The sequence below is a fragment of the Monodon monoceros genome, unplaced genomic scaffold (genome assembly GCF_005190385.1).
Source record: "Monodon monoceros isolate NGI ecotype Baffin Bay Population unplaced genomic scaffold, NGI_Narwhal_1 Super_Scaffold_12, whole genome shotgun sequence".
In the NCBI taxonomy this organism is placed as follows: Eukaryota; Metazoa; Chordata; class Mammalia; order Artiodactyla; family Monodontidae; genus Monodon; species Monodon monoceros.
In genome coordinates, this window is record NW_021703768.1 from 106,430,092 (window position 1) to 106,447,887 (window position 17,796).

General features: G+C 36.4%; 1 protein-coding gene across 1 annotated transcript in view; it reads left to right on the forward strand.

Annotated features, from left to right (window-relative positions):
- The window catches only part of SLC12A2 (solute carrier family 12 member 2), a 108,790-nt gene extending 98,994 nt beyond the window's left edge, over window positions 1-9,796 (forward strand). Inside the window, exons 24-27 of the mRNA XM_029217643.1 lie at window positions 1,128-1,214; window positions 2,493-2,628; window positions 5,479-5,546; window positions 6,791-9,796. Coding sequence (XP_029073476.1) covers window positions 1,128-1,214; window positions 2,493-2,628; window positions 5,479-5,546; window positions 6,791-6,926 — 427 coding nt within the window. The 3' untranslated portion in view covers window positions 6,927-9,796. The remainder of the gene's footprint in view (window positions 1-1,127; window positions 1,215-2,492; window positions 2,629-5,478; window positions 5,547-6,790) is intronic.
- Window positions 9,797-17,796: the final 8,000 nt, after the last annotated feature.

Below are 17,796 nucleotides of genomic sequence, written 5' to 3' on the forward strand. Positions count from 1 at the left end.
TACAATCTGTCCTCCTGTTTCCTTTCTGTCTATATCTCCTATTCCCCCAAATACACCTTGTACTTCAGTTTACATTTCTGCATCTGCTCTAAACAAACATATGATTTCAGACTTTCACTTCTTTGCCTGCTCTCATCTGTCTACTACAAATAGTTCTTCACTTGCCTCCTCCCTTCTCTTAAAATAACTCCATTCTTTAAAACCCCAGTACTTATTGTCACCTTCCTCATAACGCCTTCCCTGTTTCTTTCTAGTTGTTACATTCCCTTCCTGAAACATGATATACTTGATACCAATCATTACATTCTGAGGCTTGAATTATTTTCTTATCTTAGAGTTTAACACATATTAGGCACTTAGTAGATTTACACTGGAGTTGAGCTAAGTGTTTATACATTTCAAATCATGAATTATGCAAGAAATACTAGTAATTTAAAAGTTAAACCTATAGCTTGTTTGTTTTCTGTTATCTTAATTTAGAAAACTCATTTTATTAAAAATAAAATCCTGTTTTAATTGCTTTTCCTGTATGTGTTTCAACTTTTTTGTTGTTACCACCAAAGTTTAATTGCCAACTCTGCCTCCAAAAAGGTATTTATTTACTGAAAAATTAGAGGTTTATTGGAGCTCCTTTTCATGTTTGTCCCAGTTTAAAAAAAAAAAAAAAAAGCTGTGAACTTAATCTGCCATCAGTTATAGCTTCAGTTTTGCCCGAAAAGTCAGAGTTGGACCTTGAAATATGCATTATTTGTGGATAGAAGAATAATCCAAAAATAATTTTAAAATAACTGTTTACTAGTTTTTACTGAAATACATATACTTACCAATATAATTTGACTAAAATTAACTTTAAAAAAACTAGTTGCCATTCAGATTTCATTATTAATGTCTTGCTCTGTCCATTCATTATTGGATACTAAGGAGAGATTCAGAGAAAGTAAAAGAATACAACACAAGTTTCTACTCAGAATTTAGATGTCTACTTTGTGAATGAACAGTAACTCATTTAGATGTCTACTTTGTAAGTTAATTCAGATGGACTCTGTTTAGTACCTATCGATTCAGCCCTAAATAGAATAAGAATACTTCTATATACGTCCTTCATGTGTCTCAATGCTTTGTTCTAGGATGGCTACTTTGCTTAGCAAGTTCCGGATAGACTTCTCTGATATCATGGTCTTAGGAGATATTAATACTAAACCAAAGAAAGAAAAGTAAGTTATTGGATTAATTACTTTGTATAAATTTCTGATTCTTTTATGGATGACCTACTCAGACATGCTAACAGATCATTTAACTTAAACTAATTACCTGGGGACTTTGCCTGCTGTTAGTTACATGTGAAGTCAACTTATTTTTAATCTAGCAGATAGTTGGCATGCCTATTGCAGATACTGAAGTAAGTCTAAAGGGTTTTTAATATTTAGAGAAGAATTCAATTACTGATTTACAAGTAGTTTTTGAAAATCATTAGTGCCACAGAAATTCCACATGGTTCTTTAAATTTCCATTGTTCATTATGACCACTCAGTCCTTACTCCACATGTGTAATACTTTCCACTATTTTGTTTTTTTACTGAAATAGGGAAAAAAATAAATCTAAGAATTTGCCTATAGTAATTGCATTCAGAATTCTCAAGAGTCAAAGAAAAGTAGACTTGTGGACTATTCTACCTGGAAATGGTATATGGAAGTTGTTATAATTACATATATTTATATTACTGTACATAATTTTAATTACTTTCAGATATATGTTGAATATATGATGAAGCTGGTATAAAGAATTCATTTTAAGTAGAGAACAGTAAGGTATACCTTGTAAGGTTGTAGTCAGGGAGACATTTTTTTCTCTTATAGAAGAATATATACTAGGAGATTTGTATGAGACTGGTTCTGAAAAATATGTTTTTCACATTCATAGAGGTTTAGAATGCTGTTCATGTTCTTCCACTATCTTTTGTCCTTTTTAGTATCTTTGGACCTACAGCTTAATTCTGGATCTTAAATGTTTAATATCTGCCCTTTCCTCCCTTCAAAATGTTCTAGTACCTTTTCTTACACTACTTTTCTTCAGTGGTACTTGAACTGGGAAAGCAATTGAGTGTTTTGAGTAAAGGAGTAACACAATTAGACTTATTGTTTAACAGGATCATTTTGGCTTATGTGATGAAATTTATTTAGGTTGGCAGGCTGGGGTATAGGAGCAGGGGCAGATACAAGGAAACCTGCACTAGCAGTTAAAATTGCAGTTCTTTTATTATGAATATGATTCTAAATTTCTAATCAGTTAGAGAAACTAGTGATTGCTATTTTCAAAATAAATTGCCAGAGTGATTGTTATAGTCAGAGTATGGAAGGGAGCACGATGGTTGGAAAACACTAACTTCTATAGTTATAATTACACTAATTTTTCAAGTTATAATTTAGTGTTTAAGATCTTACTGTTAAGTAATTCAGCATAAGGTTAATTATCTGTATTCTGTTTTTCTAAGTATTGTAGCTTTTGATGAAATGATTGAGCCATACAGACTTCATGAAGATGATAAAGAACAAGATATTGCAGACAAAATGAAAGAAGATGAACCATGGCGAATAACAGATAACGAGCTTGAACTTTATAAGACCAAGGTATTCTTTCTCTCCTGCTTCCTTTTCATTAATCTTCCATGTGATTTTAAAAAAAAAATAACTTAAGACATATGTATCAAGAACTACAGTGGGACATTAAAAGGATCATACACCATAATCAAGTGGGATTTCTCCCAGGAATGCAAGGATTCTTCAGTGTTTGCAAATCAATCAGTGTGATACACCATATTAACAAATTGAAGGAGAAAAACCATATGATCATCTCAATAGATGCAGAAAAAGTTTTCGACAAAATTCAACACCCATTTATGATAAAAACCCTCCAGAAAGTAGGCATAGAAGGAACTTTCCTCAACATAATAAAGGCCATATATGACAAACCCACAGCCAACATCGTCCTTAATAGTGAAAAACTGAAACCATTTCCTCTAAGATCAGGAACAAGACAAGGTTGCCCACTCTCACCACTATTATTCAACATAGTTTTCCAAGTTTTAGCCACAGCAATCAGAGAAGAAAAAGAAATAAAAGGAATCCAAATTGGAAAAGAAGAAGTAAAGCTGTCACTGCAGATGACATGATACTATACATAGAGAATCCTACAGATGCTACCAGAAAACTACTAGAGCTAATCAATGAATTTGGTAAAGTAACAGGATACAAAATTCACAGAAATCTCTAGCATTCCTATACACTAATGATGAAAAATCTGAAAGTGAAATTAAGGAAACACTCCCATTTACCACTGCAACAAAAAGAATAAAATATCTAGGAATAAACCTACCTAAGGAGACGAAAGACCTGTATGCAGAAAATTATGACACTGATGAAAGAAATTAAAGAGGATACAAATAGATGGAGAGATATACCATGTTCTTGGATTGGAAGAATCAACATTGTGAAAATGACTCTACTACCCAAAGCAATCTACAGATTCAATGCAATCCCTATCAAACTACCACTGGCCTTTTTCACAGAACTAGAACAAAAAATTTCACAATTTGTATGGAAAAACAAAAGACCCCGAATAGCCAAAGCAATCTTGAGAAAGAAAAACGGAGCTGGAGGAATCAGGCTCCCTGACTTCAGACTATACTACAAAGCTACAGTAATCAAGGCAGTATGGTACTGGCAAAAAAACAGAAATATAGATCAATGGTACAGGACAGAAAGCCCAGAGATAAACCCACACAACTATGGTGAACTAATCTATGACAAAGGAGGCAAGAATATATAGTGGAGAAAAGACAGCCTCTTCAATAAGTGGTGCTGGGAAAACTGGACAGGTACATGTAAAAGTATGAAATGCGAACACTCCCTAACACCATACACAAAAATAAACTCAACATGGATTAAAGACCTAACTGTAAGGCCAGACGCTATCAAACTCTTAGAGGAAAACATAGGCAGAACACTCTATGACATAAATCACAGCAAGATCCTTTTGAACCCACCTCCTAGAGAAATGGAAATAAAAATAAAAATAAAAAAACAAATGGGACCTAATGAAACTTAAAAGCTTTTGCACAGCAAAGGAAACCATAAACAAGATGAAAAGACCACCCTCAGAATGGGAGAAAATATTTGCAGATGAAGCAACTGACAAAGGATTAATCTCCAAAATTTACAAGCAGCTCATGCAGCTCAATATCAAAAAAACAAACCCAATCCAAAAATGGGCAGAAGACCTAAATAGACATTTCTCCAAAGAAGATATACAGATTGCCAACAAACACACGAAAGGATGCTCAACATCATTAATCATTAGAGAAATGCAAATCAAAACTACAATGGGATATCATCTCACACCGGTCAGAATGGCCATCATCAAAAAATCTACAAACAATAAATGCTGGAGAGGGTGTGGAGAAAAGGGAACCCTCCTGCACTGTTAGTGGGAATGTAAATTGATACAGCCACTATGGAGAACAGTATGGAGGTTCCTTAATAAACTGAACATAGAACTACCATATGACCCAGCAATCCCACTACTGGGCATATACCCTGAGAAAACCGTAATTCAAAGTCATGTACCAAAATGTTCATTGCAGCTCTATTTACAATAGCCAGGACATGGAAGCAACCTAAGTGTCCATCAACAGATGAATGGATAAAGAAGATGTGGCACATATATATGATGGAATATTACTCAGCCCTAAAAAGAAACAAAATTGAGTTAGTTGTAGTGAGGTGGATGGACCTAGAGTCTGTCATACAGAGTGAAGTAAGTCAGAAAGAGAAAAACAAATACCGTATGCTAACACATATATATGGAATTTAAGAAAAAAAAAAAAAAGTTCATGAAGAACCTAGGGGCAAGACGGGAATAAAGACACAGACCTACTAGAGAATGGACTTGAGGATATGGGGAGGGGGAAGGGTAAGCTGTGACAAAGTGAGAGAGTGGCATGGACATATGTACACTACCAAACGTAAAATAGATGGCTAGTGGGAAGCAGCCGCATAGCACAGGGAGATCAGCTCGGTGCTTTGTGACCACCTAGAGGGGTGGGATAGGGAGGGTGGGAGGGAGGGAGATGCAAGAGGGAAGACATATGGGAACATATGAATATGTATAACTGATTCACTTTGTTATAAAGCAGAAACACACCATTTTAAAGCAATTATACTCCAATAAAGATGTTAAAAAAAAAAAAAAGAACTGCAGTTGGTTATGAGAGGAACCAGTGGTGTAAACTAAATCTACTTTAAGTTGTAATTATATTTGGATAGTGCAAAGCATTAATTTTTTTTTAAATTCTAGAAAAGATATTTTTATTATACCAAAATTGATTTTGGTTTCTTTTTGTCTACTTAATAGCTTTATGAACCAGGGTAAATTCCAGTTTTCAAAAGGTCTAGTAATGACTTTGTTCTGTTTTATTTCAGACATACCGGCAGCTCAGGTTAAATGAATTATTAAAGGAACATTCAAACACAGCTAATATCATTGTCATGTAAGTAATACCTATACAAAGATTTCCTTGGGTATTCATTTTATGATAATTCAGTTAGGATTCATTTCTATTACCAAGTATATATCTATATAACATCCATAATGACTTTGTGGTTATGAGGAAAAATACTTATTAAATACACTTTGCTTTAAGCATATGAAGAAATCATTTAAGATAGGAGGAAAGAAAAACAAAAATATTAACCTTAAGCTTGCATGAATCTAAGTACTTCTTTATCATAATAGTTTATTCTGCGATTTTTCCTTTATCCTTTTCCCACTTTTAAAAAATCCCTTAGCTTTGGAAACACCACTGCATAGCCATCAACATTTGTGGGGTATGAGGGCTGCAAGTTAAAACGTCGATCCCAGGCAGCTGCTTCATAGAAGTAACTCCATCAAGTTACGTGGAGGATTAAATTTAAAAAGTAGTTCCTATCTCAATTCCCACCAAGTTCCCACACACAAAATTTACATCTAAACGCATTGTCTTCACATTGAATATCGATGCTTATGCTTACTCTGGCTTTTCCTCCACAAAACGAGGTTAGCTAGATCTTTCTTGAACCCAAATTTTCTCAGTCCTGGAGCCTGGGCCCTTATATAGGTAGAGAAGGCTCAGATCTCTGAAACATGCCAAATGATGAAATAAAGTAATACCAAAGGATTGTTAGTTTGATTAACAACAAATATTTAATACACCAGAAAATTTCAGATTTTGCTGATGGTAATTAAGTATCTGTAATGGAAGTCACTAAAACATAGGAATCTGGAGAGAGACACTCTGTGGAGCAACTGGACATACTATCACTATCTGCAAACGGAAATGAGAGTCCAGAGAGAGATAAAGGAAATTGAACATTAATATGTAGAATTATGTTTGAATTTCATTTGTCCATGTATAGATACCACTATCAAAATTCAGATAGAAGAATTTCTATCTAAAAGAATTCTAAGGGGAAATTTGAGGTTTAATATTAGATACCGAATGTGTTAGGGTTTATAGAAATATTTATTTGCTATTCTTATTTTTGAGAAATATTTTGTTCAAACTTGAAAAAAATGGGAATAATTATATGTGAGTAGTTACTACACAATATGCAGAATTTCCCTGCACTCAAAAATATTCTGTAACTATAGTAGTTTTTAGTTACTATTACTGTGACTTAGTTTGTAATTCTTACTACATTTTATTCTTCTCAACTTAAATGCATTGTCTAATTTCCTTTCTTTTTTTGATACCAGGAGTCTCCCAGTTGCACGAAAAGGTGCTGTATCTAGTGCTCTCTACATGGCATGGTTAGAAGCTCTATCCAAGGACCTACCACCAATTCTCCTAGTCCGTGGGAATCATCAGAGTGTCCTTACCTTCTATTCTTAAATGTTCTGTCTGCACAGTGGACAGCCCTCCAGACGGTACTTCAGTGCCTAGTGAAGTAACTGCTATCACTGAAATCTTCAATGACACATTAACATCACAATGGCAAACTGACTTATTTTCACTATTTCATTAATTTGAAAGCACACAGAGAAGTTGCTCCATTGCTATGTGTATGGAGACTTCAGTTTTAGTCAATTCCTTATCTCTATCTTAGTGAATGATGATTCCTTGTTGTTGGACTGAAGCTTGTGAGAGTAAATTTTTCCTTTGCTACTTGAATAGCAATAAAAGTATGTTGTTTTTTGATTGATGAAAGGAGTACAAAAAGCCTTTAGCCTTGAGGTGCCTTCTGAAATTAACCAAATTTCATCACTATATCCTCTTTTATAAATTTGTAGAATGTCAAACTTTGCCTTCAGCTATTTTTATTTCTAGTCTCTTTCACCTTAAAATAAAATGGACACTGCTTTTCTTTTTCCACTGACCAATTAGTGTTGAGTACTGTATGTTTTCTATTACTTTTGTAAAGGTGTCTGTCAGATATTAAAGGTGAGAATTAGGGCGAGTTAATGAAAATGCAAGAAAAAAAATGGGAACCAAAAAGTGACCCCAAGTTTAGGTTTTCATGAATATGTATCAATGTAGATCTAGGGGAAAAAAGGCCAAATACACTTCTTTTTTTTAAACCTGTAATTGGCTGTTATTTATATCTTATTTGATTACTATTTCTTGAAACCTTAGGGAAGGTTGAAGATTTATCCAGTACTTCTATATACCATGCTGAAAAATCACATATTGTCATTCTTTAGACAAAAATCTTTAAGATCGTTTGTATTTATTAAAAGAAAGATCTGTCCTAATTTAGGGTTTTCCTCAAATCTGAGGAACTTTTACGAAATGCTAGAAGACTTTTCTGGAGGAAAATTAGACAAAGCATTGTTGTTTAATAGAATATTTCAATAAACACATGGAATATCACTATATCATCCTTTTTATAAATAATTAAAATATTTAGTGTTTCATTGAATGGTTAAATGGACCACTGGTTTCTTAGTGAAATGTTTTTAGGCTCAATTCATTCAATTGTCAAGCTCATAGTCTTAATTAATATACTCAGGTTTGAACAGATTATTCTGAACATTTAAATTTAATCCATTCTTAATACTTTAAAACTTTTGTGTTAAGAAAAACTGCCAGTTTGTGCTTTTGAAATGTCTGTTTTGACGTCATAGTCTACTAGTACCGTTTTGACAGTGCATTATGTACTGTTACTAAAAGCTTTATATGCAATTATTAATGTGAAGTTTTTCATTTTTTATTCAAGGAAGGATTTCCTAGAAACATTTCAAGGGATAATATGTCTACATATCTGTATGTGTGTGTGTATATGTATATGCATACACAGATGCATATGTGTATTTATAATGACATGTTGCTGGTTTTTTGCATTTTAAAGTGATCAAGATTCATCAGATTAAATTTTTTTGTTTCAGTAAACATGAGTTCACAGATTGAAAGATAGGTTTCATGGAGAAGAAAGGTGATCATTTGAAGGGCATATAACTTCACAGTTATCATTCAGTTAGAAAATGGAGAACATTTCATCTAAAGTACTGTTCAGTGTGTTCATTGGTATAAGTTTCACTGGTGCAGAGTTTATGTGGGTTTTCATGAATCTTGATAGAAATCTATAAAATTACTACTGTTGTTCAGTAGTGCAGTATTTTTGCTGCATGAGTATGAACTAAGTTAACACCATAAAGGAGATCTGATAATAATTTTAAATTCAGAATGTTAAGAGAATGAGGTAATTGTTTTTCTAACAGTTTTCTCCAATGTTATAACTCATAGCATTGTACCATTTATTGGAGGTTTTGTAGTGTTTGGAGAGAAAGACAGTAGAAATGTCATATTATTCAGTAAACAATATGTTTGAGCTTTTAAAATGGTTAATAGGGCATAACTGAGTGCTGCTATCTTGAAATGTGCACAGGTACACATACTTTTTTTTTTTTTAAGTTTTTCCCATTCAGGAAAACATCATTGTGATCTATACTGCAGGAACCAAATGTCGTGCATCATACATATGTGTATAAAGTACATAAAAGATATCTAAATATGCATAATGGGGGAGGGTAATATTGTCTGTGAAATAATGTTAAGAAGCTTTTCACTTTAAAAAATAATGCATTACTTTCACTTAACACTAGATACCAGGTCAAAATTTTCAAGGTTGTTGTAGTGCTCTAATAAATTTCAGCAATTAATTCTTAGAGATGCTAGCTAGTGTTGAAGCTATTCTACTCTATTTTATTTATGCTGAATTTCATTATTTTAATGCCAAAATTTTTTAAGTTCTAATCATTGGTGATAACTTGGAAATAAATAATTATGTAATGGCATATGACACGTCATTATTTCTATAGGTAAAGATTCAGTGGATTTAGAGAATGGTGGTATTAAGGTGATTATTAACAGTTAATTAAATCAAATATTTATTTGTTACATTATTTCATTTGTATTTTAGGTTTCCTTTTACATTCTTTTTTTATGCTTTCTGACATTACATATTTTTAAAGACTATGGAAAAATAATTTAAAGATTTGAGCTCTGGTGGATGTTTATCTACTAAGTTTGAAAATGTAATATTTTGATAATACTGTACTATAACTGTCACAGAAATGCTTTTCTAATGTTTTACTGTTGAGTATTGCAGTTGCTGCTTTGTACAGAGGTTACTGCAATAAAGGAAGTGGATTCATTAAAACAATTTAATGTCTACTCTTATATTTTATGTTTTATAAATCTATGTCAACTTTGTGATTTAACCACATTTATACAATTTACTTCATGGATGTCAGAGTTTTTTAAATGGCTTTTACTTTAATATTCACGCCTTGGAAAAGTTGTTTGAAATTTTTCACTATCCTTAAGCCTTTGGAATAATCACTAGTTATATTGACAGTGAGACTGAGCCATATCAGATGCAGCTCATTTTGATATTTTGTAAATGATTTAACTTTTCTAATTCTGCTTTGTCTTTTGGTTAAATCACATGGTTATGAATGAGGAAACTAGAAGATTAAAATGGATTCATAGCCCCTGAGTATAATCTGATTCTTTTCTTTCTAAGATTTTTGGCAAAGCTAATTTACAGTTTTACAAAGCATTTTCACTTTATCATTTGAACATTACAGTAGGTGTGTTACATGTTCAGGATAGCTATTTCTCTCTCTTCTACTATTTAGCTTGGAGCATTGTAGCAAATTCCCAAGGTCACGTCAACAAAGGATGTTGGCCTAGAGCACAGATCTTTCATCTTCAGGGATGTCGCCATTATACATTCACTGCTGCCTGATCCATAACTTAATGGCTGGAATAGATTGGTCATCTCCAAACTACTCATACTTATCTGCCCAGCAAGTGTGTGCTCAGGTAATGCAAGTTACAGTTACAAGTATAGATTGGCCACAGGCTACCTAATAGATCTGAAACAAATGTAAGTGTCCATTGTATGATCTTTGCTTTTTGCTTATTCTCCAATAAGCTGCTGTTCGGGCCAGTTTGCTCACTTCTTTATGTGTATGGGGTGTTTATGAGAATTCAAAGGCAGCTATGAATGTGGCATTTACCATCAGAGCATCCAGTGGTTTTTCAAAACAGGAATGTAATTACATATTTGAGCCAGCAGGGTTTTTTTGTTCTTTCACTGGGAATAAAAGATAAATGCTTTGATACACTTCTGTCTTTGTTTATGTATCAACAGGATGTCTGTAGGATCAGAGGAAATAGATGGTAGTTTAACTATCTGAGTAAAGACAGCAGAAGTCCTAGGATGCACTCATCAGAAAGTACTTTTTAGCTAGTTCAGACAGTAGATACATAAAAGGTATTGGGGGGTTACTCAGTTAGAAATAGATTTTTTTGTAGACTATTAAAATACCTGAAGAACTCAGTCGTCTTATAGAGTCTGGAGGCAATGGTTATAGACCTGTTTTACGTGTGGCACAGGAGTTTCAGGTAGGCTATTAAATGGTAGCATTAAGAACTTCAGCCCATTTTTTCCCCTTGAAGCTACAACTGAATTTTGTGTTACACAAGGTTAAGAGTTTGAAACTACTGTTTTAGAGGAAAATGTGAAGACTTCTGAATATGTCTCCTCCTGCAGCCTTACTTGTGGCTGCTGTCCTCACAGATCAGGAACTCATTCCCAAAAATGATGGTGTCTTGTTAACACATATCCTTTGTTCCACTTTTCTGGGATATGAATGCCAATTAGCAAGATACTCTGCCCACAGCTACAAATGAAATTTACTTGTTTAATCCACAGAATAGGATCAGTGATCCATGGATACTGAGTGCAAAAACAGACCTCCCAGACTCGGTACTTGTCGAAATTTCATTAGAATACTGCTAATTAAGCTTTGGGGGTAGAGAATTGTGGAGATTTTATTCTGGAAGTGTTAACTTAGTCTGAAAAAGGGAAGTAGTTTACAGGATAATTTCATATCCAGCTCATATCTCTAATAACAGAGCAAAAACTTTTAAAAGTAAGGAGGCAGTGTGTTTTTGATTTACATATAGTACACAGAAGACATATAACAACTACTACTGTAAGATATGATTGCATTTGCTCTTTTAAAATTAAGTCCCAAGTAACCCATTTTTAAAAGGAGGTCATCACAGTTTGAAAAGGAGTGAGCTTTAAGAGTTTATCTGTATGAACAATATAACACAGGTTATTTTTATTTCAAGCACACAACATTTTTGCTTAAGCCATGAAAACTCCTTTGAGGTTCCTAGAAGTGTTAACTAGTCAAGACATTTAAAAGATGACAAGAACTATTTGGGAATTGGGGTGGGGGTAGTAGGATGGAAAGTTACACTCCAAGAGAAGTTCATGGATTGTGAAAGACTGCTTTTATGGCTAAAAGTCTTGCATTCATTCTTCCTTCTGGGAAACAGTGAATTGTGAAGAATGGAAGTTAGTTTTTTTGTTGTTTCTTTTTTTTTGTTTTTTTTCCTGAATTTTAAAATCTGTTGATTTTAATCAGCATCTCCTCTTAGCTACGTGGTACTAATCTCAGAGGTATGACCTAACTCTTTCAGGTAGTTTTTCTCTATGGCTGTTCCATCAGTAAAGATAATCCTTTGTTTACTATCCATGCACCTGTGAGCTTAGCATTCTTGACATAAATTTCACAGTTGGTGTTTTTCAGAAAATTGAAGATAGGGAAGCACAGATGTATTATGTATTGAAACACTCACTAGAAGAGTGGTTCTCAAACTTTAGTGCATCAGAATCACCTGGAGAGTTTGTTAAAATCTAATTGCTCCTGCCAAACAATCTCTGTTTTGAGTGAAAGTCCTCCCCTTCACAAATGCAGCTTCCCAGTATAACCCTCTCTTTACGGTGGCCTTTGTCCTTTACTCATGCCTTATCTATTGAGTTTCTTCCACAGGGTACACTTATTTCCATGTCCTCAGCTGTGAATTCAGATAATGACCTCCCTTCCACATTCCTCAGTGTTTTCCTTTTATGTTAGATCTTCTTCAGTGGTAGGAATAGAACCTAAAGCACACTAACAGAAAAAGAAGTCCAGGAAGACAGCTCAGTTCAGGGACTCAAGTTTGTGTAAAAGCAGAGACTCTAAGGTTCTGTCTCTACCTTTCCTTCTCTCTCCTTTGCCTCTCTTGGCTTGACTTGATTCTTCAGGTAAGGCTGTCACTGCATAGTGTGCTCTATGGCTTCTGAAAAAAACAACTCAATCCCAGTGGTTCAACAACAACTGTAGTAAAAAGGTGGTATGTTGATGGCTACAATAACCTCATTAGTTTTCAGAAGCCATGCCCTCTTCTTTGGGTTTGCCCTGGAGTCTGGGGTTTATGTAGCCCAGGAAATTAGGGAAGGGCCTCAGCTCTTTGGTCTACACCAGTGGCTGGTTCCTTCTCCAAGTGCTGGCTTGCCCAGGTTCCAGAGGTTGATTCAAAGGTGAACAGCTCGCAGGCCAAACCCAAGCCACTGACAGCTTTACTAGGTTTCCAAGCTCTGCAGCCAAATGCTTCAAATCCACTCCCTTCCCTGTCTTCCAACCCAGCCATCCCTGACTCAAAGTTTCTGTTCACAGGGTTATTTGGCAGTGGATTCCTGATTCCCTAGTCTGCAGCAACTCCATTTGCACACCCATCTTGTCCTTTCTCCTTAGGGAAGCATCTCTCCAAAACTCCCTCCCACCCCAGTCCCTGCCCACACTGGGGGGTCAGCCTCCCCCAACCCCAGAACAAGAACCAGCCTTTCCCTTCCCCTTTCCCTGACAATGGTCCTCATGGGAAAATTCAGAAAAGCTCAGTTAGTAGGCTCCAGATCACAGAAGATTCTGCTTTTCCTACAGTATCTAGAAATGCAATAGCCATTTAGAAATGCATTTAGAATGGTAATAGCAGAGTCTTCCCTCACCAAAATAGGCACAGTACTGTACTTTTTCTAAAGAAATTGAAAGCAGTTTGGTTAATTTTTCCTACTATGTTGCACTAAATTCTCAGCAGCTCACCCTGTTACCCTTGAACCATGCCCATGCAATGGTAAGCCCCAAAAAGATTTTAAAAGTGTAGTGCAGGATTAACTTCTCTGGAGAAGACATACATTACCGCCAGCCTACAGTAGAGGGAGCCAGTGGGCACTGGTGGCATGGGTATCAGATGGAAGGTCATTAAAATAGTTGTAGAGAGAGACGTCAGGGGAGTGGAGGGTATTGAACCAAGTGAGTAGCAGGAAGAATTGAAAGAGTTTAGATTCAGAAAACACATTGGGAAAGAGTTTTTAAAGGCAATAGAATGTAGTGTGGTTAGGAGGAGAGACTAGGGGATGAGGTGAGGATGACATCGAGGTTTCTGGCTTGGGCCACAGGTGGATGGTGAAATTGAAACAGGAAGCCGAGCAAGTCCGGGGAAAGGTGTGCATGCGGGAGGAAGATAAAGGAGCTGTTTAGAACATGAGTTAAAGATAAGTTTCAGGGTCTGGAACCCAACATGACAATTAGCTATTGAACACTGAAATAATTTACCAACACAATTGGGACTAGAGCCTTCTTTAGAAGCAATACTTAAATTATGCTGATTTCGTTCCAGTTACTGTTTACTTAGGTTTTCTATTTCTTGCTGTGTCAGTTTTAATAATCCTTCATTAAATGTTTATTCCTATGTATTGAAATTTCTAGCAATTCGAGCATGATTTGATAATCTCAAACTTTATACACTTGATATATTCATTTTCTTTTTTACATTTTTTTTCTCCTTTCTCAATTGGATTTGTTTCTGATCCTTAGAAGAGACACTTTTGGATTTATCACTTCCATTAATTTTCTCAGGTGTCACGGCTAAAGAAACAAAAATAGAGAAGCAATGCTCTACATTTAATTCTCCCCTTCCTAAATCACATGGAATATGAGGTTTTTTCCTCTTAATCCCAGAAAAGTACACTCTAAGATACAAATCTATGAAAAAAAATCGTTAGTTTCCAAAAGGTATCACTATCTTGCAAATAGCAGGATGTAGATAAAGGAAAAGTCATGCTCCTATCTCCAACAGGCTTAAGTATTCCAAAATATCAAAGATACTCTTCTATTTCTAAAACCACGGCACAACATTAGCTCCTTGGCAGAAAGCTGCACATGAGCTCAGGTTGCACAGAGAGCTGACATGTTCTGTTGGATGAACTTGTTGTACTGGAATAGCTGATAAACAAGAGCTATCTCTTGAACTTAAAAAAATGATGAAGAAGAAAGTCACCAGTATAGTACAGTGAAAGGAATATTATTTTCTGCTCACTGCAGGAGACCATATTTTTTTAGGGAAGTTGAGTATAAACATACTGGAAGGTCCTCTTGTGAGAGGAAATAGAAATGTAGACGTGGCTTTCCAGAGAGACTGACCCGGGTTCCCGTCCTGACTCTGCTATTTACTGTGATCACAGCCCCTCTAAGCCTTGCTCCTCGACTCTACTATGAGGATAATACTATTCACTTCAGAGAGGGGTTGTGAAATTTAAATAAGTTAAAATATGTAAACAGGTGACATCTGGACAGTGTTCAGTTGATGTGAGCTCTTTCTCCCCCATCTCTTCTGAATTAGAAATAAGAAAATACTCAACCACTCAGGGCACCGTAAGTGACGCCATCTTCTTGCTCACCCCTCAGGATAATCCATCACCCAATCTTATTGATGTTTTCCTCCTAAGCAACTCAAATTTCTACCTCTCTCCAACCAGTAGATTAGCTATGACATCAGTTCCGATTTCCAACACTGTGAGACTGACCACGTCAGGCCTGCTCTAATCCTAACGTGATGGTAAGAAAGAGTTCGGGATTATAAAGTCAGGGCAGAGGAATGATTCCCGCACCTGGAGGAGATGGACCCTTCCTTGGGTACTGATGTGGGCCACGCTTTTGGGCTCCTCTCTCCCGAAGGCTCTCTCCCTCCATATCCCCTGAACGTGGTGGGAGCGTTCCTGAGGAACTAGAGGGCCACCTCAGAGCTACATCCACTGACTTGTATCCTTTGCACTGTTTCTTTGCTAAATTCTTCAGCACACCCAAGCGAAGGCCACTTAAAACTAAGTCCAAATCTTTATTCTCTTCTAGTCCTCTAACTCAGACCCGGACTTTGTGGATTAGCCAAAATGATCATATAGTTCACATTATTACAACAGGTTTCTCATTTGTCTCTTTGCCTCTCAAATTAATTACGTCATTCTGAAAATGAACTTTTTTAGGTTCATTTTCAGCTCCCACTGTCCTGTGTCTTTAACTCTCTACTCCAGCCAGATTAACCATCTGCACAGAGCTTTTGCTTCCAAGCAGCTGAACATCTCAGTTTCACGGGCTGGTCTGTCCTTGACCTTGCTCTTCAAGAGGGAGCTCAGAATCAACTGCTCTGGGAAGTTTTCTCTGGTGCCACCAGGCTGCATTAGGGGTCCCTCCTCTGTGCTGTGCCCCTCTGTGCTCACCCACTTGCCCCTGCCATAGCCTCACCACCGACACTGGAGTTACTTGCTTTGTTCTGTGTTTTACACCATCCTGGGAGCACCCTAGGAGCAGTGACTTTAAGCAGGGCTTACAACATAGTGGGCACTTAATGTTGCTGAATGTCTGAATAAATGAAATGAATGATGAACAAAAGAACTGGTTTTTTTATTGTATGAACCCTATGGACCATGTAGTTTATTTTGTTTTCCATTTAACCTTGACTGATAGGTGAAGTATTAATACTATTAGGAGTATATGGCACATACTCAAATTATTAGGGATACCCCTGGATTTTCACATCCTTTCTCTTTTCCACTCCACTCCAACTGCTTCACCGATACTGTAGTATCAGTACATTTTTGGAACTAAGTGGGAGTGGTGAAATATTTAAAAACTGAACGAATTTGTTTTATCATTGTGAAAAAGCATCTGCCATCAATGCCCTTGTCTTGCCAAGTATCTGAGGACCAACTGCCTCCCAAACCCATATGCTCTTATACATACTTTATGAATGAGAAAATGTTATGTAAATATTACTCATGACTTTTCCCAACTGGCAAAATCCTTCTCTTTCTTTATGACACATCTCAAAAGTCAACTTCTCTGACACCCGTTGCCAAACTCCTTCTGCAGCCCTCTCATCTTTTTTCTTGGGCCACTGGCATTGTTATATATTTGATTTCCCTATTAATTTAACTGACATACTCATTTTCGTATCTCCAGTGGCTTATCTCAGTTGTGAAAAGCTAGGAGTTTTCAATATAGGATTTTGGAATTAATTAATTAGTGAAAAAATTAATTATATAGAGAGGAAGGCTGATGATAACAGGAGAATGGATGAATGAAATTACAGGAACAGGAGCCTTATTAGGACTGGAGCTTTCTGAAATGGGTGATTTGATTTAGTGCTCTAGTGGTAACAACTACACAGTAATGATATGCATAAGATGTATGCTTGAATTCTTGAGACCTAACCTGCAACAACTACTATTTCAATTCAAGAATTTATTTTGTTTCCTTCATGCTAATCACTAGGCTATCATTATTTGCAGAAGGGGTCATTTAATAAGTGGTTATTGGTGGCTGTATCCCTAATACTTAGCACAGTGACTGGGACATAATAGGTCCTCAGTAAATATAAAGGAGTAGAATCGTGTAAGGGGAGGGAGTGGAGGAGAAGAACGCGAGATGACACCCAAGGACACGGGGGGCTGGGCAGCTGGGCGAGGGCGCCCTCCTTTAAGGCGTTTTTAAAAGGTCGATTCCAGGCGATTTGACCCCCAAACTCGGCGCGAGAAGCAAGTTGGGGAAAGCGTGTCAGGAGCAGCCCTGGGGCTCCAGCCCACCCTTGACAGAGGGCGATAGGGCTGGGGGTGAAATGCTCAAGTCGAAGAGGAAAAGGAGCCAGTGTTTAGTTAGGTGTCAAAGTACTTAAGAAATTACTCACCCGCTTGGCCAAGTCCAGGCACCGGCTGTTACCTCAACTGCCCTTTAAACGCTTTTCTTAGTGGCTTTCGTTCTTTGAGGATTACTGAACAATTCGGACCCACAGGTGCCCGCTGTTTTGAGAAAACTTTGTGTCAAAAAATACACAAATTGAAGCAAATCCTCATTTGTTGTTAAACCTCCAGTCTTTTGAGAGGTCCTTTTTCTGAGAAGACTGAAGGTTGACATACTCCTCCATTTAGAGGTCCTAAATGGAGCGGGGGATTTTCCTGCTTAACCCGGGTCACGCCCAACTCTGGTGCAGACCAACTGAAGAAACCTTGCTAATTCCGCCCGCCCGCCCTCCTCTCCTCGTTCCCTTCTCTCCTTGTCTGCGCCCTTAGTACAAGTGTAATTATGAC